This window comes from Mercenaria mercenaria, chromosome 10, assembly GCF_021730395.1.
Source record: "Mercenaria mercenaria strain notata chromosome 10, MADL_Memer_1, whole genome shotgun sequence".
In the NCBI taxonomy this organism is placed as follows: domain Eukaryota; kingdom Metazoa; phylum Mollusca; class Bivalvia; order Venerida; family Veneridae; genus Mercenaria; species Mercenaria mercenaria.
The window spans coordinates 35610059-35635384 of record NC_069370.1 but is presented as its reverse complement, the minus strand read 5'-3'; the positions used below and the strand labels follow the sequence as shown (position 1 = coordinate 35635384).

The window sequence follows — 25326 nt, the reverse complement described above, 5'->3', positions numbered from 1 at the left end:
TTGGGATTTTTACTTCCATAGATTAAATCCCAAATTATTGAAATGTAAACCTTTTCTGAAATGGAAGAAATTATAAAATTATGATGTGAATTGTGACAAAAATAATTTTACACATTTGGATAAGTGGACTATTTTATGTGACTTTGTGCATGGTTGAAAGGCTTCATGATGCATTGTAACTAAACCAGACAACACTTCCTGTTTTTGTTCAGTGACTCCAGCATGACCTCTTTGTTCTAAACATGTTCTTGCAATGTTTACACAGTGACAGATACATTAACTTTAAAGGCTCAGTACGTGTTTGTTTAATATATGCTTCACAAAATGTAAAATGCAAATGATGCTGTGAAAATGAATTATATTAAATTCCTTTCTTTTATCTGTAAATTCTAAAGAAATCTTCTCAAGATTGTAAATGTATATTTTATGAGATATACTTTTCTGATTACCTCCCCTTAAAAGGATTGACTTTGAATATATTCAAAAACATCTGTAGACTTGTTTTGCACTGATGATGAAAATACTTCAATAGATAAAAGCCTTGTCTATTTAAAACATGAAATTTAATGCACTATGGGGCTTTAAATTTTCCAGAAAAAAAATAAAGATAGCATGCTTTCACTCAGTTAATGATGTTTGAAACTAAGTCGGGCATTATATTTATAGGAAGTGCTTTACTATCATTCTCATCACACTTTTCTTGTTATATTTACCATTTATTGTTATATTGACCAATGTTTTTAGCTCACCTGTCACAAAGTGACAAGGTGAGCTATTGTGACCGCTTGATGTCCGTCGTGCGTCAACAATTTCTAAAAAAATCTTCTTCTTGAAAACCACTGGGCAGAATTACACCAAACTTCACAGGAATGATACTTGGGTGGCCCCCTTTCAAAATTATTCAAAGAATTGAATTCCATGCAGAACTCTGGTTGCCATGGCAACCGAAAGGAAAAACTTTAAAAATCTTCTTGTCCAAAACCACAGGACCTAGGGCTTTGATATCTGGTATGTAGCATCATCTAGTGGTCCTCTACCAAAATTTTTCAAATTATCCCCTTCGGATCAAATATGGCCCCGCCCTGGTTTTCATACGGTTTATATAGACTTATATAGGGAAAACTTTGAAAATCTTCTTGTACAAAACCACATGGCCTAGGGCTTTGATATTTGGTATGTAGCACCATCTAGTGGTCCTCTACCAAGATTTTTCAAATTATCCCCCTAGGATCAAATATGGCCCCACCCCGGGGGTCCCAAGTTTTACATAGACTTATATAGGAAAAAAAGTTTAAAAATCTTCTTGTCTGAAACCACAACACTTAGACCTTCGATATTTGGTTTGTTGCATTGTCTTATGGTCCTCAACCAAAATTGTTCAAATTGTACCCCTTGGGTGAAAAGAGGCCCTGCCCTGGGGGTCCCAAGTTTTATATAGACTTATATAGGAAAACGCTTTAAAAATCTTCTTGTCTGAAACCATATGACCTAGGCTTTTGATATTTGGTATGATGCATTGTCTAGTAGTCCTCTACCAAAATTGTTCAAATTATGCCCCTTGGGTTAAAAGAGGCCCCACCCTGGGTCACTTAGTTATTATGTGAGTTATATAGGAAAAATACTTAAAAAATCATCTGATCCTATTTCCAAGACTGTTTAATTATAATTACCTGATGACCCCAAGTAATATGATGTCACTTGACTGTGACCTTGACCTACTGACCTACTTTCTTGTTTTTTAATATACAGCCTTGAAATTTTGATGACATACACAGTTTTGCACACAAATCGTAAAACTGAATTTCATTGACCATGAATGTGACCTACTGACTTTCTTAATATTTTATCATCTGTTTGACATTTAAAACATGTAGCTAATATTACTCAGTTGAGCGATCCAGGGTCATCATGACCCTCTTGTTTGTTTTATTACACACTTACTATAGTATGTTGGTTAATTTAATCCAAGAATTACGTTTAAAAAAAAAAAAAAAAATTTTTTTTTAACAGATATTGTGGACAGAATACTCTTAAAAGTGACAGATAAAACTTATTCCAATTTATAACACTGCATGAAAATTGTTTGGTCAAATGCATGATGTTATGTCTTGTAATTGAAAATTATTGATTGTTTTTGCTAAAAGAACTAATGTGTAAATGATGAGATCTATAGTCATTTTCTAATTTTACACCAACTTTACACGCCATAATGATAATACAAATTTACGTAGATAATTTTTTTAATTGTGATTTTTCATGAATACACATTGCTAATTTTTCCAGCTGCCATTATGAATTTGTAATCAAGAGGGTTGAATGCAATACTGTCGTAAGTCTGTCTTTATTAAGTATTAGTTACGCCTGTATTGCGTTCAAGCCTCGAGTTTTGGTATAAATAAATGAGATAGTTTTCTATTTATCAGGGAAGATTTATAGGTTGAAAGCAAACTTGGTTTCTCTCTTTTTGATAGTATTTGCTGCATTGATTATAATTATAGTATCTACCAGTATAAGCGGGGATGCGTATTATACATGGGTGCGCATTATACATGGGTATCTATGGTATTTCTGCTGCAGTAGTGTTAATGAAATAATTATACAAATAAATGACGTCATGTATATGTCAGTCTTTCTTCTTGCCTCAGAGACATTACTTTTCGAAAGAACATACAGCCCCTTTTTTTCCTAGCAGAATTTTGATAATGAAATAAAAACAACCGTTAATGTAAACGATGCCATTTTCAAAAGCAAACACAAACATCAACAACAAAAAACAACATTTTTTGATACTCTTACATTGTTCAAAAATCAGATGATATTGGTTTTGTTAGAAAACTTTTTTTTCTGTATGAAGTAAACTTTGCTCAAAATTCCTTTTTGGTATGTATTGCTATCTTTGATATAAACATGTATATTTCAAAACACAGTTTTGACCGATGGTATCTGTGTACGGTATCGTCCGGCAATTATAGAAGTCTGATAGGTTAATTTTAATATTTGTCATTCTCTGTCTTTTCAGGGTCCTTAGATCAAGAAGAAATGATCAATGAAATTCTCAAAGAACTTTCAAATCATAATGAAAGGTAAGCTGGGTTAGAGAAGTTGCTTTGTTTAAATAAAAAATGCACTACACTCAAACTTTGTTCGCTCCAACTCGGGTTATTTGAACAACACCATTCAATCAATTCGAATTTATCAGGTCCCGGCAAAAATCCCTATAAGTGTAATGTATTTTTTCAATGGCTTCAACTACGATAAACAAATTTTTCTGGTTCCATCGAGTTCATGCGTTTGAAGTTTGACTGTAATATTACATGTAATAGTACAATACAACCTTCTGATATTGACACCAGTATAGACCAGACACCTCTCTACAGAGGTAAATATTTTCTCATTAGATAAAAATTCTAATTAAACTTACCTACCGTATATAAAGCAACAACCGCATCACAGCAATTATATTTTAATCTTCACATCGGTGTCCATTGTAGTGAGGTTGCACTGTATTAATCATGAACAGCTGTGCCATTGTTTCAGTATACAGGTGAACCTGTTTTCGTGGCCACCTGTATTAAGCAAATCTTTGCCCAAAGCTTCCTCTCGGCTAACTCCTGAATTGAATTTTTATTTTAATTCCAACTTGCCTTAAGTAGTCACCTGTCTTGAGAAGCCGCATTGTGTTGCTCCCTTGGCTGCTGGATTATACAGGTTTCACAGTACTTCCTCCACCATTTAAGCTGGAAAGTTGCCATCTGACCTATAATTGTGTCGGTGGGATGTTAAATCCAGCAAAAAAAAGTGTTCAAAAGTTGAGAAAAGTTATTATTCTAAGTAGTTTTTCAGTCTGATGATTAATGTTTGAAGAGTTTCAGTGTCATGTATTGGTAATAGAAGAAGGTTATCTATCAGTGCTGGTGAAAATAATTTGTTTCTCATTCAATTGCAGGCATGAGGAACGTAAGAACACGATGTTGTCTCTAATCAAGTTGACAAGGGAGGGTATGTTTGAGCTCTGGGACGAACATTTTAAGAGTATCCTGCTAATATTACTGGAAACTCTCGGGGATGATGATGTAAGTTGTAGTTTTGAGTCTTTTTTACCTATTTAAATATAGTGTCGAATCTGTCAGATAAGTGCGGTTATTACAGCAATATATATATATAAACAATGCGTAGGATGTAGTATTCTGCATGTGAGGAAGCCATCCAGCTAGTTTGTGGAAAGTGGGGTATTTCTGCCCAAATGTGTGTTGATTATTTGCAACGTTACATAAAGTTTACCTCTATGTTTACCTTACTATGCGGGAAGCAATGCCTTGAGGGGCACCTGGGGTCTTCCTCCACCATCAGAAGCTGGAAATATTCCTGTATGACTAACATTTTGTTTATGTGTATGACTCAAGAAAAAATGCATACAAAAAAAAACTATGGGTAAGCCTACAAAGAGATGAAGTCTCCAGCAAAGAATCCATCCAGGTGGCTTACAGAAGATTGGAGATTCTACCAAGGTGCACATTTGTACCTGAAAAAATTTCTTGGGAGTGTTTAGGAGCTTACTCTACTATCAAAACTTACTCTACTACCGGTATCAAAACTGAAAAGATGCCATATGACATCAGTAGCATCTGTGTGACTTAGATCCAGTGAAAATCCAGTCAGATTCTATGTATTTCATTAAAAACTTTCAGGTTCAAGTGCGGTCATTAGCATTGCGGGTGTTACGAGAGATCTTACGTAACCAATCTCAACGGTTTGAAGAGTACGCTGAACTCACCATGCTAAGAATTCTTGAAGCTCACAAAGACCCTGCCAAAGAGGTATGTTGCTAGTTGCTTGTTTGTATTTAAGCTTATTTATAGTCACCGTCCAAGTGGGTAAACTCCTATTTTTATTAGCCTGTTTTAAAAAAACAGACGTGATGGCGCATGCGTTTTTCTGTCCATCCATCCGTCGTAATTTGTGTCCGGAGCATAATTTTATAACCGTTAATGATGTTGACTTTAAACTTGGCATATATGTAGTTGGCGATGAGACGATGTGCAGAGCACTTGAACTGGCTCTGTAGGTCAAAGGTCAAGGTTACAAACTGAGCTAAAAGGTCAAAACTGTCCATCATATTTCATGTCTGGAGCATAACTAAATAACCATGCAAGGTATTGACTTCAAACTTGGCATGTTATTAGTTGGCAATGAGACGATGTGCAGAGCACATGAACCAGGTCAAGGTCGAGGTCACAAATTAAGCTCAAAGGTCAAATCTGTCCACCATATTTTGCTTCTGTCCTCTCTGATATAACCCTTCTGGTGTGTATTGCTCCACTTGGTGGAACAGCTGTTTAGTTGTAGGACAGTGCATGATACGGAAGACGATCCAGTTACTAAAGATTCCCTGGTTCTTGAATGTGTCGGGTGTAAAACATCCATACACAGGGCTTTTATCCAAATGTTAATAATTTTTGAAAAGTTGGGACAGGTACCACTGGTTTCATAGCCAGAAGTTAGTTTCACTGAGTAGACTCCTTATTTTAAAAATATGTGAAGGCGCTAGGTTAGTATTTGTTGTTATTTATATTAAGATGTCTTCAGTAATTTTGATTTTCCTGTGTTGAACATCATTTTTTTTTTTTTTACCTTTGAACATTTTAATTGATTAATGTTGTCAGTTAAGGGTTCTGTGGGATTATACAACATTGACAGGGACCTTTGAAGACCTGGTGATACACTGGTAACAATCTGGACTAAGAAATAAGGTGTGGTGAGACAAATCCCCACCCCCACACCTCCTCCAACTAAATTTCTAAAGTGTCTGATGAATACGTGCTTTACACCTGGCTCGCTACAGAACCAGGGAAGTTTATGGAATTGGCATATCTTCTGTATTTTGCATTATCCTCAAAACTACGTCACCTCAACGCAACAAAGTCGTATCTTATTATAAATTTATAAGAAGATATGACTTTGTTGCATTGAGGTGACGAAATTTAGTCTAGTGTTACTAGCTTTTTTCGCAGGAGTTGGGCATATGAGGTACAAACTATAAACAAACTAGGATGCACATACTGGTTCATATACCTAACTAAACAAAGCTATAAGAGATTATTGCTACTTTTCTTTACTCTACCAGAGATGGGTTATTCATAATCAGCACCATTATACTGAACAATAGAATGTACTGCTCTCAGACATGTTTAGTTACACAGGCAAATAATAATGATACCCAAAACGAAAAATGTACATCTTTGTTTTTGATCACGCAGGTTGTTCGGGCAGCAGAGGAATGTGCTGCTACTTTAGCGAGTTACACACCACCAATCCAGAGTATACGTATTTTAATTCCAATTGTTAAGGCGGCGGAGTTACCGATGAACTTGGCAGCTATCAAGATGCAGACCAAGGTTGTGGAGCAGATGTCTGCAGAGGAGCTGTTACCCACATTGCCGGAGGCAATGCCGGGGCTTCTTAAGGTTTCTGCTTCTTTCTGTCTTGCTAAAATGTTATGGAAGTATACTTCTTGGCTCCATTTGAAATTTAACATGCTACATGTCACTTTTCTTTGCTGAGTTGATTTAGTGCTTGTAGCTTCTTGCCATTTATTAAATGTGTTTGTGTATGGTGAACAGGAGTGTTAATTTTCATTCATAAGTTGGAAACGTAAATGAGCGATAATTTAGATGACGTGCTTGTTTGATTATTTTATGCGACCACTTGGCTAGGTACAATGGGTTAATTTGAAATACCTTTGATGCCACAGCTGCCTGGACCACATGTATAATTTTTAGCTGACTATTCGAAGAATTAGTAGAGCTATCCTTCTCACAACGGAGTCCGCGTCACACCTTGGTTAACTGTTTCGTACCTGTCCACATTTTGACAAAACCTACATGTCACGTTTCTTTGCAGAGTTGATTTAGTTCTTGTAGCTTTTTGCCATTTAATAGCAGTCGAAATTTGTTTGTGTGTAGTGAAAATGCGTGTTAATTTTAATTTAAAATTTGAGAACAAAAATGAGCGATAATTGAGTTGTCGTGTTCGTTTAATTATTTCTATGCTACCGTCTGGCTAGGTACAAGTGATTATTTGATGCCACATTTGCCTGTCCATCTCTACATGTATACATCAGTACACATGTCATTGTTGGTCACAGATAAAAAGCACATGAAAAAGTCCTACCAGTTCATTATTTTCTGCTCAGATGTTTTATAAAATATGAACATACAGGGTGTCCGAAAAAAAGCTTACCTAAAATACAGATATGTAGCTTTTACAATTTTAAACAGAAAACACATGTAAATATAACCTGCAAAGGTGTAAACTTAATTTACAACAGTTCATTACGTTCTAATAAATGTTGGCTAGTAATGAGTTACATCCCCTGTTTTCTATAACTCACTTAACACTAGTTGGCATGCTTTGAACAAGTGCTTTCATAGAGTCCAAAGCAAAAGCACTTTACTGATCTGACAAATGGAGCCTTGTCTTCCTGACTTCCCCCAAATTACACCATTGTGGCTACTCTGTTCATTGAAATGGAACTAACTGTATTTCTCAAATAGTTTACAACAATTGTACCTTTTCCTTTTAGTTTCCATACTAAGTTTTACAGATAAAATGAGCCTCCTTTGGTTTTCAGCATTTTTCAATATTAATATATAATCAGTTATCTTATATGACGTACCCTGTTGGTTGTTCACTTCCTTTTTGCTGCTCCATGCATTCCGATTCACTTTTTATGCCCCCCCCCCCCCCCCCCCCCCCCCCCCCAACACACACACACACACATTTATCACAGATGAGCAACCTATTTTCTGTGAATATTTTTACTGCAGTTTGACCCTTTGATAGTTTTTGCTATATAGAGGATGGCACATTAATATGTTGGTGCATCCATGTCCTATGGAGACAATTCAAGCTTACTTTTATTTGTCTGTTTCATTGCAAAATTCTTTGATTTCTCCATGTTCTTCATTATTCCATTGAGTACGTTCTTACAGTTCCAAGTGGTTCTTGGACAACTTGTGTCTGAAAAAAAGTTATACACAAACTTTCTTACCCTTTGATGAATGTAAGGCCCATTCCAAGTGATAGTATTTAACACATGGTTTTACTTTATTTCTGTAATTCCAACAGGTATAAAAGGTTTGATACCTCATATTTTTATTCTGATGTAAATGAGATGTGAAACCAAACTTTTTAGTCTGGTTTGTCCTAATATAACCTGTGTTGTGTTGATGCATTGTTTAACCCAGATAAGAAAAAAAAAACTTTTCTGAGGAAGCCACCATCTTGAAAATGTTATCGGCATAAAATTCAAGAACTGACGTCATCAAGAAATTATAACATCATTTCTTATTATTAAGTGTCAACTGTTTTTAATAATTATAAGTTTATATCAAAATCCTGCAGATCAAAAAAAATCATTTTCACTGAAAAATGATAGGGTGCTATAGAATATGACATTATTTTGTTTTCGTTGACAGGGATATGATGACAGTGAGAGCAGTGTACGGAAAGCCAGCGTGTTCTGTCTTGTTGCCATATACATGGTTGTCGGAGAATCTCTGCGACAATATCTCACAGATCTTAATGGTAGTAAGGTATGTAAAATTGCAATTTTCATGACCTAGACTGATAATTGTAAAGATACACAAGATACATTATTGTAAGAGGCCTCCATGGCCAAGTGGTTAAGGATGCTGACTTCAAATCACTTGCCCCTTACCTATGTTGGTTCGAGTCTCACTTAGGGGATTGAATTCTTCATGTGAGGAAGCCATCCATCTTGGCTCGCTGCAGGTTGGTGGTTCTACCCAAGGTGCCCTCCTGTGATGAAGTAGTTCACTGAGGGCACCTGGCATCTGCCTGTACCATCAAAAGCTGGAAAGTCACCATCTGACCTATAATAGTGGCTGTGTGGCGTTAAACCCGACAAAAACAAAACAAACAATATTGTAAGGGTAGACCTCAACCTATAGGTCAAGTGTTCAAATGTGACCAGGAATGTCTAGTAAGACTGACTGCCTTGATGGTATTTGCATAGAAAAAAGATTTTCCTGTGGAATAGCACTTGGTATAGTCAAGCCTGTCTGTAAAGACCGTCCTTGGGAAATGAAAAATATGATTTTTGTTGATAGGGTGTCTCGAAACACAGGTCAGTTTTCACTATTTATGGTTAAAATGAAAGAGAAAACAGTGACCTTTTCAGGCAGGTTTTGTAGAAGTGGCCTTTGTAGTGTTGGCCTGTATTTGATGATGGTCTTTAGTACAGATTTGACTGTATTTCAGTCTTCAAAAGAATAAAAAGAAATCCAGCAAAGATGGTCATTAATCATATTTCTGATTAGCATATGTCTCATTTTCAAAGGAATCCAATTTAAGAAGGCCTTTATTTTATCACTATTTCAAGTTATTGGTATGAATGGTAACAAAGAGGCAATAAAGCTATTCTGCTTGAATGATTTTACAAATGTTGATGGTTGTCATTAGGGGATTTACTGCCTACACTGCAATGATGAATCAATTACTATAGAGTAGTGTCCTTTTATTGTCATTAGTTGCACTTCTTCTGTCAGAATTTTAATGTAAATTGTCATAAAGATGTTGCTTTTTATTCCCCACTGAATATTTGATGTTTTAGAGAGATCAGTCATAAAGCAGTGGGAAAAGATTTAATGTCCCAGTAGTTACAAGACATTAGAGTTAAAATAGGTTTAATATTTGAGAACTACAAATAATTTGAAAAAAAAGTCTTGTCTTTGGTAGGGGATTACAATTTTGTATTGCTTCAAACTTGTTTGAACATTGATATTGCTGTGGCGTGATCATCCAGTATTTAAAATGTCTTAAGTGTAACAGATAACAGAATGTCCTTAATGTAACAGGTAACATGAAGACATTTATATTACTTGATAATTCAATAAATCATTTGTTATATGTTTGTTTGAATATGAGGATTTTATGAGCAAAAAAAAACTAACGAAAGTTATATAACGAAACTTTTAATGTTGTACTCTTTCTAAATAGAACCTGTCTTTTGTTTCAGATTAAGTTATTAAACTTATACATCAAAAGAGCACAGGCACAGAAAGATAGTGGGAAATTACTGTCTCCTCATAGTTCCGACACTTCATGATAGCTAGCCAATGGCATGCTAGGATTTATTTGATTGACAGTTACTAATATAGCTGGTAGCCAATCATATCCCAGAATGTGTTAGATGGGCCAGTGCACAACCAGGTTGTTATCCAATCAGATTTATGATTACAAAAGTGATATAAGAATTGCATTCACTGGACAGAAAATGTCATACTTTGAGAAAATTAATATTAAATCATAAAGGGAGATAATAGCTTTTTGCTAGTTCAAGCAAAATAGGGAAAATAAGTGGACTTTTAATTTTAAAACATTGGTCAAGAGTGTGCATGTGTTACCATGCCCACTAAATGTGATAACCTATAATTAAACAGCATATGCTCACGAAGTTCCAAATATAGAAATAAAAAACTGGATATGTAATAAAGCGTATCTCATGTGATGAGATCAGACTGATGTGTAGCTAGAACTTCAATTTTTATTGTACACTAGATAAGCATCATTCCATTGTACATGCTGTGCTCATTTTCATTGACAAGTATTTACACCGATCATTATACAGAACTCGTGTAATTCTAAATTTACTACATGGAAGTGCTTGTATTAATAAGAAAGTGTTCCTTTTCAGTGGTGTTTGGGTAGTTTTGAGGGAAGTTCAAGTTCGTTTATAAATGGTTTTTTTTGGATATTGAAGTTGAAATGTTTTCTTTGAATTTTCATACAACATTGTTAATGATGTACTTTGAATTTTTTTGTACATTTTGTTCTGGTGTTGAAATGTTAAAAGTCCTTTTCTTATTTTTCGTTTTCTTTTTTTGCCAAAGTTTATAACATAGTGCAGATATTTCAGAACTGAAAAGGACTACTAAACATAAAAAAGTATTTACAGAGTGACATTATTACAGTTAAATAGTGTACTTACTCACCTGTAAGACAGGGAAATGTACTTAAAATGTCAGCGCTGAAGTTAAGCCCCCCGTCTTATGTATGTTACTGTTGTGAAGAATAGATTTTAATTATGAGGTTATTTAATATATATCTGTCTGACAGATTTCTGAGATAGGAAGCAACTCATATTATTATATTACCCTACTAATGGGAAGTTTCTATCCACTTAAGGTAGTTTCTTTGTTTTGGGAATGTTGATAAATAAGGCTATGAAATTGGAAATTTGTACATCAAGTTTCAGTGAAAAGGTATATTACCACGTATCTTTCACTGTCTCTTTAACATTATATTCAGGAATAAACCAGTGTTCATCTGTGATATATTTGAGCATTGATAGGTAATCCATTAAAGGGGCACAGCACCAGCTTTATGTCAGATATTTGGAAATTTAAATATTCAGACATAACATCATACCTGTAATATACCAGCTTATTAATGCAGGAAATGATTTTCAAGATTTAAATGTGTATCTGGAGGTATGCCCCATAAATTTGAATGAAAAAGATAGATGTTAGCTGTGGTGAAAAAGACAGGGTATTTTCCACTATTTTGGTATGAAATAACATATTTTTGTTTAATTCTTTTACACATAATCATGTTACTTATCACAGTTTTTTTCTGCTCAGTCTAAAAGTGTCTTACTGCTTAAAAAAAACACCACCTAAAGCTTGCACTTTAAACTCACACTTAACCACCTTAATAACATTACATCTGCATTGTTGATTGTAGTATTGTCCTGTTGCAAAAATAGCTTCAGTTAAGCTTTACCACCTTTTAAATTGAATAAACCGCAACAAAGTAATGCCAAATTTTATTTGCTTTAAAACCCCGCAAATTGTTTCTAGGATTTCATTAAATTATTTGAGCCGTGCCATGAGAAAACCAACATAGTGGGTTAGCAACCAGCATGGATCCAGACCAGCCTGCGCATTCACACAATCTGGTCAGGATTCATGCTGTTCGCTAACAGTTTCTCTAATTGCTATAGGCTCTGAAAGCGAACAACATGATCCTGACCAGACTGCGCGGATGCACTCAAAATTTTTTTCTCTTGTATGATGATTGTTTAATAATTATTGGGCAAACTGTATGGACTTGAAAGGATGATTCATTTGCTTGTGTAATAATTTAAAGGATGGTAATTAACCTTTAGCCTGCTACATTTCTAAAATTGACTGGTCCTTCATTTAACTTGGGAAGTACCATTTATTATTTGAAGGGGTGTTCACTGCAAATTATGGACTGAATAGTGAACAGTGCAGATCATGATCTACCCTGGTCGCAAAGGCAGAACCAGTTGTGTCCAGCATGATAAGTGTTAAAGGGAAACGGCAGTTGTAAGAAATTCTGGTTTAGTTTCTGTAGTGTAACATGTATTGTTTTTTTCTTTTTTTTTTTCTGATCGAGAAATGTACTACAAGGAACAGAGCACAGCTATAGAGGTGTTTAATGTTTATACTGTTTTTTGTAGAAAAATGAAAAATTACTACATAAATCTAACAGCCTGATACACCTTGGAAAGTATCAGGCTAGAAGATCGATGCTGTTTTTGGGCGACTAGCCATAAAAATTGCATAATAAGTATTATTATTGCACCTGTTTTGAATATTATATTTTTGGAAACATTTTCACTGAACATAGGATAAGCACAACTTCTGTATCTCTTTTTATCTTACCTTATAAGTATATATAAATTCATGTAATTATTTGTATGTACATTGTTACCAAGGTGATATTAGTCTAGCATTCTATTTATACTGTAGTTTTCAAGGGACATTGTAATTCTATGTTAATTAATCAACACTGTTAGGCATGATATTCCTTACCAGTTATGTTCAGTTTCTTCAGATTTTTTAGTTGAAAATTTATGATTTTCCATTAGTTATCGGGTGAAAATGTGATATAAAATAGTAGAATCTTCTAGGGCAGATTTGAATTACACTTTTATGACATTTTCATCTGTTTTCAAAATTGATGTATACATTTTAATCTAGAGGTATTTGTTACGATACTGGTTTACCTGGAGATATTTAGACTGCAAGGATTTTTTAAGTCTTGAGGTATTTGTTACCTTGCCAATTATTTTGGGGGTACTTGTTACGTAAACATTTAATCTGGAGGTGAGTTCCTTTAAGAAGTTCATTAGGTAACCTTTTCCTTAACTGTTTTGCCGTAACAGTTTTAAATCTACCTATATTATATAATCTGACAGAATTTGCTAATACTTGATATTTTTCCCTATCATTCATATATTTCCTTTCCTAGAAATGTTGGCAGTTTGTTCATTTTAATAAATTTTCAAGGTTTAATTTCAGACTTTGGTGTAAACACACAGGGTTGTGGGATATTAAAGCATTGTACTGGTAGTAGGTTGTATTTATTAATGAAAAACAACCTTATAGGATCTTTTACTTGTATCTCATAGTTTTGATATGTATTCCATTTCAACTGCATTTACTATAAAATGGCTGCCATTTTCTGGTGAACCTTAACTTGATCAAGACATATTTTATTTTTATTAGCTCACCTGTCACATAGTGACAAGATGAGCTTTTGTGATCACCCTTCGTCCGTCTGTGCGTCCGTCAACAATTCCTTGTCTGCACGATAGTGGTTTCATTTGTGATTTTATTTTAACCAAACTTGCACACAACTTGTATCACCATAACATCTCGGTTCCTTTCTTGAACCGGCCATATGCCATTATGGGTTCCAGAGTTATGGCCCCTGAAAGGGCCAAAATTAGCTATTTTGACCTTGTCTGCACAATAGCAGCTTTATTTATGATTTCATTTTTACCAAACCTGCACACAACTTGTATCACCATAAGATCTTGGTTCCTTTCTTGAACTGGCCAGATTCCATTATGGGTTCCAGAGTTATGGCCCCTGAAAGGGCCAAAATTAGCTATTTTGACCTTGTCTGCACAATAGCAGCTTCATTTATGATTTTATTTTAACCAAACTTGCACACAACTTGTATCACCATAAGATCTCGGTTCCTTTCTTGAACTGGCCAGATTCCATAATGGGTTCCAGAGTGATGGCCCCTGAAAGGGCCAGAATTAGCTATTTTCACCTTGTCTGCACAATAGCAGCTTCATTTATGATTTGAATTTAATCAAACTTGCACAAAACTTGTGTCACCATAAGATCTCAGTTCCTTTCTTGAACCGGCCAGATCCCATAATGGGTTCCAGAGTTATGGCCCCTGAAAGGGCCAGAATTAGCTATTTTGACCTTGTCTGCACAATAGCAGCTTCATGTATGATTTGATTTTAACCAAACTTGCACACAACTTGTATCACCACAAGATATTGGTTCCTTTCTTGAACAGGCCAAACTCCCATCATGGGTTCTGTAGTTATGGCCCATGATAGGGGGTGGGGCTTGTTTTCCCTATATGGCTATATAGAAAACTTTGAAAATCTTCTTCTCAAAAGCTACTGTTCCGTTTTCAGAATAATTTTACACAAATGTACCTTGGATGACCTTCTACCAAATTCCTTGAGATAATTTTGATTCTTCGAAAAACATGGCGGCCCGCAGGAGACACTCATTATCCCTATATGGCCATATAGAAAACTTTAAAATTAAATCTTCTTGTATGAAACTTCTGGCCTGATTTGAGAATAATTTTATTTAAAGTTACTTTAAGAAAATTTCAACTATATTTTCTCATAATTCTTTTGATTGATCTTCATTATGATCTTTTGACCTTGAAGACTTGTCCTTAAGTGCAATGATAACAGGTGAGCGATATAGGGCCATCATGGCCCTCTTGTTTAGCCTATGTCAGACCTGCTTGTAAAAGGTCATGTTTTGTTAGTTAAAATGTCGTGAAAACATGAGGTATAGTTTGTAAAATGTTGCGATGAAATTTCATGTCAGAAAAAATCAAGCATATATTAGGGAGAGAGCAATTTTTTTTCTTGTAACATTATCTAGTCGATTTGTTTTTTTACCATGAATAATTTGTCGCAAAAACCCTGAGAATAATATAAGTATATTTGATTCATAGCATAATCTTTTGTATATTTTCTGTAAAACATAAGACATTTGTCCAAATTTTAATGATGTAGCCAAGTTTAAAAAATTGTGTTATTTGTCTGTATGGAAAACTGTCATTATTGGTTAAACATAGTAATAAGCAATATTAATAAACTATGTAGTATTTGAAGTCTGTGATAGCCATCCAGCTTGCTTGTCAAAAAGTCAGTAATTCTTCCTAGTTTTCTGCTAATGCCAGAAGCTGGAAAGCCCCCATTTTAACATTTATTGTGTCGCAGTGACTTAAAACCCAATAAAAATAAACAATCCTGTGATAATTTTTAAAAAAAAAAAATGCATTTTGATAGAAGTAAAAAGTCACAAATAACATTTCAGACAAGATCACAGCAGTTACTATGCTTAGAAGGGACATTTCTACAAAAATATCAAAACTTAGTTTGAACTGGCATGCAACCAGATGTTCATTATAATACCATAATTTTCAAAAATTGTAATACAACTTCTCCAAGATTATTAATCAGCAGCATATTTAAATCTGTATATTGTAACCCTAGAAACGTTCACGAACACTATATTTCGCATTTCAATGACGACGGCGATTTAGCTGCTACAAAGATTTTGTGGAAATAGGTTTACAGTTTCTGTAGTAATGGTTATGTGCAGTAACATTACTACAACAGGAAAGTTTACCTCAAGTTTTTAAGGATCACAGTTATATAGAATCACTTTGGTTTTACTTTTACGTCATGTGAAAGAGTATTTTTAGTGGAAAAAACCCAACTGACATCATTCTGGAGGAATGCTTTTTGACAATCCTTGAAATTCAAAAAAAAAAACTGACATCAAACTGCAGGCATGCCTTTTTGACAATCCTTGAAATGTTATTCGGGATTGTTGGGGGTCTTTATTTTGCTGAAGTGTCTGAGGCAGATAAATAACTACTTTAGAACAGGACAGTTTGGTACACAAAATGTTATTAAAAGTTCTAGGTAATTCATGTTGTTGATATAATGTTGGGTTTATATTACAAATATTTTCGTTACAGTACTGATAAGATCATTTCCTTTTGTAAAATTGGTTACTGTTGTTTCAAGAAAACTTGTTTTATGAGAAGCATTTGCAAAGGATAGTGTTAGATATCACAACAAAACTTCTTCTTTTTTTTTACCAAAGTTCTATTTTTCTGTTATTTTTGTCACAATTACAGGATATTATTATCTGGAGATACACTGGGGACACTTCATTTGAAGGAAGTGTTCCTTATGAGCAGTTTTTATTTGGTTTCCTTGGATACAGTGACTGCTGTTTCCATGGATACCATGTCCTGAGTTTCTATGGATACCTGGTCTGCAGTTTCTATAGATACCTTGTTAGCAGTTTTTATGGAAAACTTGTCTGCAGTTTCTATTGGATACATTGTTCGCAGTTTCTATAGATACCGGGTCTTCTTTGGACACCTGGTCTTGAGTTTCTATGGACACCTGGTCTTTAGTGTCTATGAATGCCTGGTCTGCAGTTGCTATGGATACCATGTCTAATTGCTTGTGCAGCAGTGATTGTCACTGATGGTGAATAAAGGGAGAATCAAATAAATATTTCTTGTAGTACTTAGATATTTTGCTTGAAGAAACACAGTATGAATGCTGTATTTATGGTGGTGAATCTGGTGTGCCAAATGATTATTTGAGATTGCCATTGGAAGCTTATATGGAGCCATTTTTTAATCAAGGGAAGTGTAGTAAAAATGTATATTGTGTTAAATGTTGTTTGTTAATATTGAGATTTTTAGCTTACCTTAAATCAGTGTTTGTGTGCATTTTTTGGGCATACTGTATCATTATCTATGTTAAATAGTGTTCATTGTATGTTAACAAATGAAACATGTGAAACAGTTTTAAAAATTTTAGAATTTTTCTTATTTGCTGATTCACAACAATATTCAGTTGTGAAATGCAACAATTCCTTGTGTCATACAGATAGAATAGAATAAGGAAATATTTTAGAAAGTGATTAAAAACTGCTGGAGTATACAAGTTAGCAATCTGTTCAAATATTGGCAGCATGCCAAAATGCACACATACATGGTCTCATGCTATAATTTGAGAACTTTTAAATTGATGAACAAATGACTTTTCTAAAAAAAAAATTGTAAAGCTGATTTTAACATAAATGTTAAGATGAGTATTGTATGAATGGTAAACCTGTGTTTGCCTTTTGTGTTTTATGTTATTCTGTGTTAATTTTTTTTGTATTGATTATGATGTAGTACATAATTTAAGCATGTGTAAACATATAAAGACAGTTGAAAACTTGAAACAGCATGTTTTTGTTCTTTATTGCCCATTTAAAACCTAAAAATACTTAACACGACTAGTATCAGTTGGTGCTCGAGGTAGTCCCTACATCTTGTGTACAACTGTACAATTATAGATGGCCTGTCTACTTCAAAATGTACAATGGGTAAAGGAGTGATGTATCATAGTACAGCTACTTTTCATTAAACATAATTTTCTGTATAGAAAATGAATTGGCAACTTAATCAAGTGATCACAACAGTGTCATCACTTGATCGGCATTGGCGTTGCCTGGTTAAGTTTTGTGTTTAGGTCAGCTTTTCTACTAAACTATCAAGTAAGTGCTTTAAAACTCGCAACACTTGTTCACCATCAATAGCTGACTTTGTACAGCAAGAAACATAACTCTGTCCTGCTTTTTGCAAGAATTATGGCCCCTTTTGGACTTAGAAAATATCAGATTTCTTGGATAAGTTTTGCGTTTAGGTCAACTTTTTTTCTTAACAGTCAAAGCTATTGCTTTAAAACTTGGAGCAGTTATTTGCCATTAAAAGCTGACTTTGCACAATAAGTACTGTAACTCTACATTGCTTTTTAGCTCACCTGTCACATAGTGACAAGGTGAGCTTTTGTGATCACCCGTCGTCCGTGCGTGCGTCAACAATTTCTTGTCTGCACGATAGTGGTTTCATTTGTGATTTTATTTTAACCAAACTTGCACACAACTTGTATCACCATAAGATCTCGGTTCCTTTCTTGAACTGGCCAGATCCCATCATGGGTTCCAGAGTTATGGCCCCTGAAAGGGCCAAAAATAGCTATTTTGACCTTTTCTGCACAATAGCAGCTTCATTTATGATTTGATTTTAACCAAACTTGCACAAAACTTGTGTCACCATAAGATCTTGGTTCCTTTATTGAACTGGCCAGATCCCATTATGGGTTTCAGAGTTATGGCCCCTGAAAGGGCCAGAATTAGCTATTTTGACATTGTCTGCACAATAGCAGCTTCATTTATGATTTTATTTTAACCAAACTTGCACACAACTTGTATCACCATAAGATCTTGGTTCCTTTCTTGAACTGGCCAGATCCCATTATGGGTTCCAGAGTTATGGCCCCTGAAAGGGCCAGAAATAGCTATTTTGACCTTGTCTGCACAATAGCAGCTTCATTTATGATTTGAATTTAATCAAACTTGCACAAAACTTGTTTCACTATAAGATCTTGGTTCCTTTCTTGAACCGGCCAGATCCCATAATGGGGTCCAGAGTTATGGCCCCCGAAAAGGCCAAAATTAACTATTTCGACCTTGTCTGTACAATAGCAGCTTCATTTATGATTTGATTTTAATCAAACTTGCACACAACTTGTATCACCACAAGATCTTGCTTCCTTTCTTGAACTGGCCAGATTCCATCTTGGGTTCAAGAGTTATGGCCCCTTAAAGGTCCAAAATTGGCTATTTTGGCTTTTGCAGCCATATAGAGACTTCATTTATGGTTTTATTTGATACAAACTTCCAAAATATCTTCAACAACAATAAATCTTGGATTCCATGACAAATTAAATCCAATCGTAGGTTCCAGAGTTATTTTATATCTGATTACCTCCCCTGATTGTAATCAAAATGGATTTATATCAGTTAGTACTTATAGGGCTTATTTGAAATTTCATTATTGTCATTAGTTGGACTGAGCCAATCAGGGTAGATAACTATGGACTGATTTTATGCCAGATTACCTCCCTTTATTATCCCCCGACGAAAGTCGGAGGGATATAGTTTTGGCGTTGTCCGTCCGTCCGTCCTTCCATCCGTCTTTATGTCTTTCCGTCCGTCCGGAGCCATATCTAGGAAATGGTTGGGAATATTTATTTAAAATTTCATATACATGTTCACGACTATGAGTTCTTGCGGCCCGTCGAGTTTCAGTCAGATTGCCCAAGTAACACCGGAGTTATGGCCCTTAGAAGTTTCTAGTGTTAACTATATAGATTACTATAAATATGGCAATTTCTGCATCATAACTTTTGATATATTTGACCTACAACTATGAAACTTAATCAGAATTAAGATCACCATAATGTGGTTGTGTACACACAATTTTATTCGGATTTATTTGTAAATTAAGAGTTATTGCCCTTTAACTGTATAAAAATCCACATATTTGTACATAACAAACTTACCATTTGGAAGAATTTCATTAAATTTCTTTCATTCTTTTCCATGAACATTTATTGTAAACATGTGAAGTTGTGTAATCACACCTGGTAACCCTCTTACCTTGATCACACACCTCCCCCATATCCCCCAACACCCCCCCCCCCCCAAAAAAAAATAAAAAAAAATAAAAAGTAAAATTTTTTTTAGATTTTTTTCAAACAAACTTCATATACATGTTCACCACTATGAGGTTATGGGGCCCATCAAGTTTCAGACAGATTGCCCAAGTAACACCAGAGTTATGGCCCATAGAAGTTTCCAGTGTTAACTATATAGGGTACTATAGATCTATAGATATGGCAATTTCTGCATCATAACTTTTGATATATTTGACCTAGAACTATGAAACTTTAACAGAATTTAGAGCACTATAATGTGGTTGTGCACAGACAATTTTGTACGGATTTCTTTTGTAACTTCATAGTTATTGCCCTTTAATTGTCTAAAAATCCACATATTTGTACATAACAAACTTACCATTTGGCAGAATTTCAGTAAATTTCTTTCATTCTTTTCTGTGAACATTCATTATAAACATGTGAAGTTGCGCACCCACACCTGGTCACCCACTTGCCTTGGTCACACCCCTTCCCCTCCCCCCCCCCCCCCCCCCCCCCCCCCAAAAAAATTTTTTTTTTCATTTCTTTAGATTTTTTTTCAAACCTTCCAAGTTGTAACTTCACCCTTTTACCCTTTTTTTTTTTTTTTTCATTTTTAATTTTCAATCAATATTTATAATCAACATGTGAAATTTTGTTTCCTCTCCCATTCCCCTGCACCCCAACCCCATAAAAAAATAAATATATACATATATATATTTCCATTTTTTTTTTTTTTTAATGTTCAAACCTTCAGCATGTTAAGTTGTGACTGCACAAACCTTGCCCTGAGCCATGTTCAAGATATCCTACCTGTGTTCTTTTAAGTTCAAATGTACATGTTAAACAGCAACACCTGGTGCCAAACCACTCAAAGACAATATTTCGTTCCAGTTAAACTTCAAGCTCACATTTCAATTAACTGCATTTAATTTTAAAAGCTAAGCTTATTACAGTAAGCATATCCCATTCAAAATAAATTCTTTAGTCAGGATCAAAGTATCATACATTTATTATGTACTCTTTAATTAAACATTTGTTTTCTGTTAACTTGATTTTGACTTATGAAATTATTTGCTTCTTATTAACATCCTTAACATTTTGCCGGATATATCTTTTTGCCATTCCTCACCACAAACCCGTTCGGCGGGGGATACCAATTCATCGAATTTGCTTCTTTCAAATTAAAATGGGTATATCTCCGTACCTAATGAAGATAATTATCTGAAATTTCATTTATGTCAACAGATTTATTTGGCAGATCCTTCTTTTGTTCACTTACAATAATTTTTTTTTAATTATTTCCCTTTTACGTTACTATAAATAGCTTATTTTTAGTAACTTTTTTATTATTGGCTGTAGGGAAAAACCAAGACCACTTTTCTTTGGTACAATATGGATGGTACCTCCAATTTTTAGATGTACTTTGACATATCTGTACCTTGTAAGAATTTTTTTTTTCTTTTCGGTTGAATTTCTTCCCTTTGTTGTTACTGTCCTTTGGACTTAGATATTTTTTCTGAGGACCTTCTTGTCCTCAAGTGCAATGATAACAGGTGAGCAATATAGGGCCATCATGGCCCTCTTGTTGTAAGAATTATGGCCCCTTTTGGACTTAGAAAATCAGATTCCTTGGTTAAGTTTTGTGTTTAGGTAAGCTTTTCTACTAAACTATCAAAGCTATTGCTTTAAAACTTGCAACAGTTGTTCACCATCAAAAGCTGACTCTGTACAGAAAGAAACATAACTCCATCCTGCTTTTTGCAAGAATTATGGCCCCTTTTGGACTTAGAAAATATTATACAGAGACAAAAATATCAGATGAACGTCTACACCCGCAAGGCGGTGGTCTTGTTTTTATTCCTGACCAGTATTTCAACAGATGGGACTTTCAGCCTCTCCACCCACCTGTCATTTTGTCCATTAGTCTGATAATCGCAAAGTGTACCCTGCAAAAATTTAAAGATGCAAGATATTATTGCATGAAACTTTGTACAAAGATAGGGCAATATTGATCACTAGTATATCTGTCCTTTTTATATGCCCGTTTGAAAAATGGGACGTATTATGGGAACGCCCCTGGCGGGCGGCCGGGCAAGCAGATTCCACAGACTTCCCGGAGCATATCTTCATGCATGGAGGGATTTTGATGTAACTTGGCACTATTGTTCACCATCATGAGACGGAGTGTCATGCGCAAGAACCAGGTCCCTAGGTCTAAGGTCAAGGTCACACTGAGGTCAAAGTTCAAATTCAAGAATGACTGTCAAGAGCATATCTTCTTCATGCATGGAGGGATTTTGATGTAATTTGGCACAATTGTTCACCATCATGAGACGGAGTGTGAAGCGCAAGAACCAGGTCTAAGGTCAAGGTCACACTTACAGGTCAAAGGATACAAGAATGAAAACTGTCCGGAGCATTTCTTCTTCATGCATGGAGGGATTTTGATATAACTTGGCACAAATGTTCACCACCATGAGATGGAGTGTATGCGCAAGAACCAGGTCCCTATAGATCTAAGGTCAAGGTCACAGAGGCCAAAGGTCAGATACAAGAATCACTTTGTCCGGAGCATTTCTTCTTCATGCACTGAGGGATTTTGGCACAATTGTAAACCATCATGAGACGGAGTGTCATGCGCTGGTCCCTTCTTTAGAATTACTTCCCTTTGTTGTTACTATAAATAGCTCATATTGTAACTTTTTCATTACTGGTTGTAGGGAAAAATTGAGACCACTTTTCTGCAGTACAACATGCATGTTACTTCCAATTTTGAGGTGTACTTTGACCTATCTCTACCTGGTAAGGATTTTTTTGAAGACTTAGAAAAAATTTTGGGGGGAATTTTTTTTTTTTTTTTTTTTTTTTTAAAGATTAACTTCCCTTAGTTGTTACTATAAATAACTTATATTGTAACTTTTTTATAATTGACCGTAGGGAAAAACCAAGACCACTTTTCTTTGGTACAACATAGATGCTACTTTCAAATTTTAGGTGTACATTAAGGTATCTCTACCTGGTAAGGAGTTTTTTTGTGGACTTAGAAAAACAAAAGAATTACAATAATTACTAAACAACTACAAAATTAAAATTCCATTTGCAAATACAGGTGATAGTGTAAAGAAATTTGCTGTGACAGGCTTATATTATGACATTCTGGCACTCTTATTCATACTGATTCCACACTTAAATAGAACTATACTTTATTATACCCCCACCAAACTTTTTTATACCTCCACCAAATATTTTTGAGGTGGGGGGAGCTATATAGGAGTCAGTTTAGCATGTCCTGCCCCGTCCCGTCGCCATGCCTGGAAGGATTTAAATTTAACTTCACATTATTATTCCTCAAGACCAGATGACATGTTGAACACATCACCTATGCCTTATGGTCAAAGGCCAAGGTCACAATTCAAGGTCAAAGGTTAGATATTTGGTTTTTGCTCCATAAGTTCTATGTGCCTGGAAGGGTTTTATAACTAAATGGATTTAATTCAAACTTAAAATAGTTGTTCAACATCATCACCCATATCATATGACACATGGGCCATAACTCTTGCACCAATATTTCATAAGTTATACCCCCATTTTTACTTAGAATTTCAGGTTAAAATTTTGATTCACTTTCACTTTATCTCAGTTATTACTAAATGGATTTGATTCAAACTTAAAATAGATTTTCCACCTTATCACCCACATCATGTGACACAATGTGCATAACTCTGACACCAATTTTTCATGAATTATGCCCCTTTTTACTTTGAATTTAAGGTTAATTTTGATGCATTTTCACTATATCTCAGTGCATAACTCTGACACCAATTTTTCATGAATTATGCCCCCTTTTACTTAGAATTTAAGGTTAATTTTGATGCATTTTCACTATATCTCAGTTATTACGAAATGCATTTGATTCAAACTTGAAGTAGTTGTTCCACATCATCATTCACACAAGGTGCATAACTCTTGCACCAATATTTCCAGAATTATGCCCCCTTTTTGCTTAGAATTATACTTAAAATATAGTGTTTTGATACACTTTATCTGTACCTCTCTTATTATTTGATATTTTTTAACACAGACTCAAGCTATTGTGCAAATTATATTTATCCATCATTGGAGTCATTAAACACTCCGGTGAAAGTTCAACTTTGTCTACAAATCACCAATTTTTTATGTAGTTATGGCCCCTTTCCAACTTAAAATTTGCCAAACTGATGGTTGCCGGACAATAACTCACGAAAGGCTTGACAGATTTAGATAAATTTTGGTACACAGGTGTAACATCATAAAATACAGGTCAAGTTCAATTTAAATTGCACCTTCTTATGGCCATGTCTTTCTTATGGTTGCCATTCTTCTGTGACAAGACCGTATTGTGGGGGTATTCGTCACTCCTATGACAGTTTTAGTTTTCTACCAGTACTTTTATTTGAATGAGCTATTGTGGTCGGTGATTGTCCGTCATACGTCATCCATCAACATTTTCTTTTAAATAACATCATCTCATAAACCACCGCCCAATTTTGATGACACTTCACAGGGGTGTTCCTTGGATGGTCTGCTTTAAAGTTTGTTCAAAGAATTGAATTTCGTACAGAACTCTGGTTGTCATGGCAACCAAAAAGATAAAAAACTTTGAAAATGTTCTTGTCCAAAACCGCAGGTCCTAGGGTTTTGATATCTGGTATATAGCATTAATGATCCTCTACCAAGGTTGTTCAAATTATCCCCCTGGGGTCAAATATGGCCCAGCGCTGGGGGTCACATGCTTTATATAGGGAAAACTTTGAAAATCGTCTTGTCCAAAACCACAGGGTTTAGGGCTTTGATATTTGGTATGTAAAGCATCATCTAGTAGGCCTCTACCAAGATTGTTCAAAATATATTAGTAGGGTCAAATATGGCCCTGGGGGTCAAATGGTTTATAGAAAAACTTTGAAACTTTCCTTGTCCAAAACCACAGGGCCTAGGATTTTGATATTTAGTATGTAGCATTTATCTAGTGGTCCTCTACCACAATTGTTCAAATTATCCCCCTAGGGTGAAATATGACCTGACCCGAGGGTTGCATGGTTTATATAGACCTATAAAGTGAAAACTTTGAAAATCTTGTACAAAACCACATAACCTAGGGCTTTGATATTTGGTATGTAGCATCATTTAGTAGTTTAAATAGACTTGTGCAGGGTAAAACCTTTAAAAAATTCTTATCTTAAACCATCAGGCCCAGAGCTTAGATATTTAGTATGTGGCATGCTCTAGTGGTTATCCACCAAGATTGTTCAAATCATGACCCTGGGGACAGGGTCCCTTATTTTACATTGACTTATACAGGGAAAATCTTCTTGTCCAGAACCATTAGGCCCAGATAAGTATTGAAATCTGTATTTTAAGTCTATGCAAAGAAATTTGAGCCACATGTACAATTTTTCATACAGATTTCAATACTTATCTGAAATAATCTGGTTAGAATCACACCAAACTTGGTCAGTAGCACCTGGCATGGATATTTATCAAGTTAGTTCAAATGGTTTAGCTTGGCCTCTTTTAGGGGCTTCCAGAGCTGAAAATGAAAAAAAAAATTAACAACTTCTTTTCATGAACTGCTCGATGGATCTTCATCAAACTTGGGCTCTAGCATCATTATAATGTTCTCT

At 35.0% G+C, this 25326-nt stretch overlaps 1 protein-coding gene across 13 annotated transcripts in view; it reads left to right on the top strand.

The window, feature by feature from the left end:
* LOC123559387 (CLIP-associating protein 1-like) overlaps positions 1-17363 on the top strand; it is a 146963-nt gene extending 129600 nt beyond the window's left edge. For all 13 annotated transcript variants that reach the window (XM_053552735.1, XM_053552733.1, XM_053552740.1 and 10 more), the window contains 6 exons: positions 3020-3083; positions 3947-4073; positions 4689-4817; positions 6258-6464; positions 8478-8594; positions 10040-17363. In XM_053552735.1, the coding sequence (XP_053408710.1) occupies positions 3020-3083; positions 3947-4073; positions 4689-4817; positions 6258-6464; positions 8478-8594; positions 10040-10129 (734 nt within the window). In that variant the 3' untranslated portion in view covers positions 10130-17363. The remainder of the gene's footprint in view (positions 1-3019; positions 3084-3946; positions 4074-4688; positions 4818-6257; positions 6465-8477; positions 8595-10039) is intronic.
* The last annotated feature ends 7963 nt before the right edge of the window (positions 17364-25326 follow it).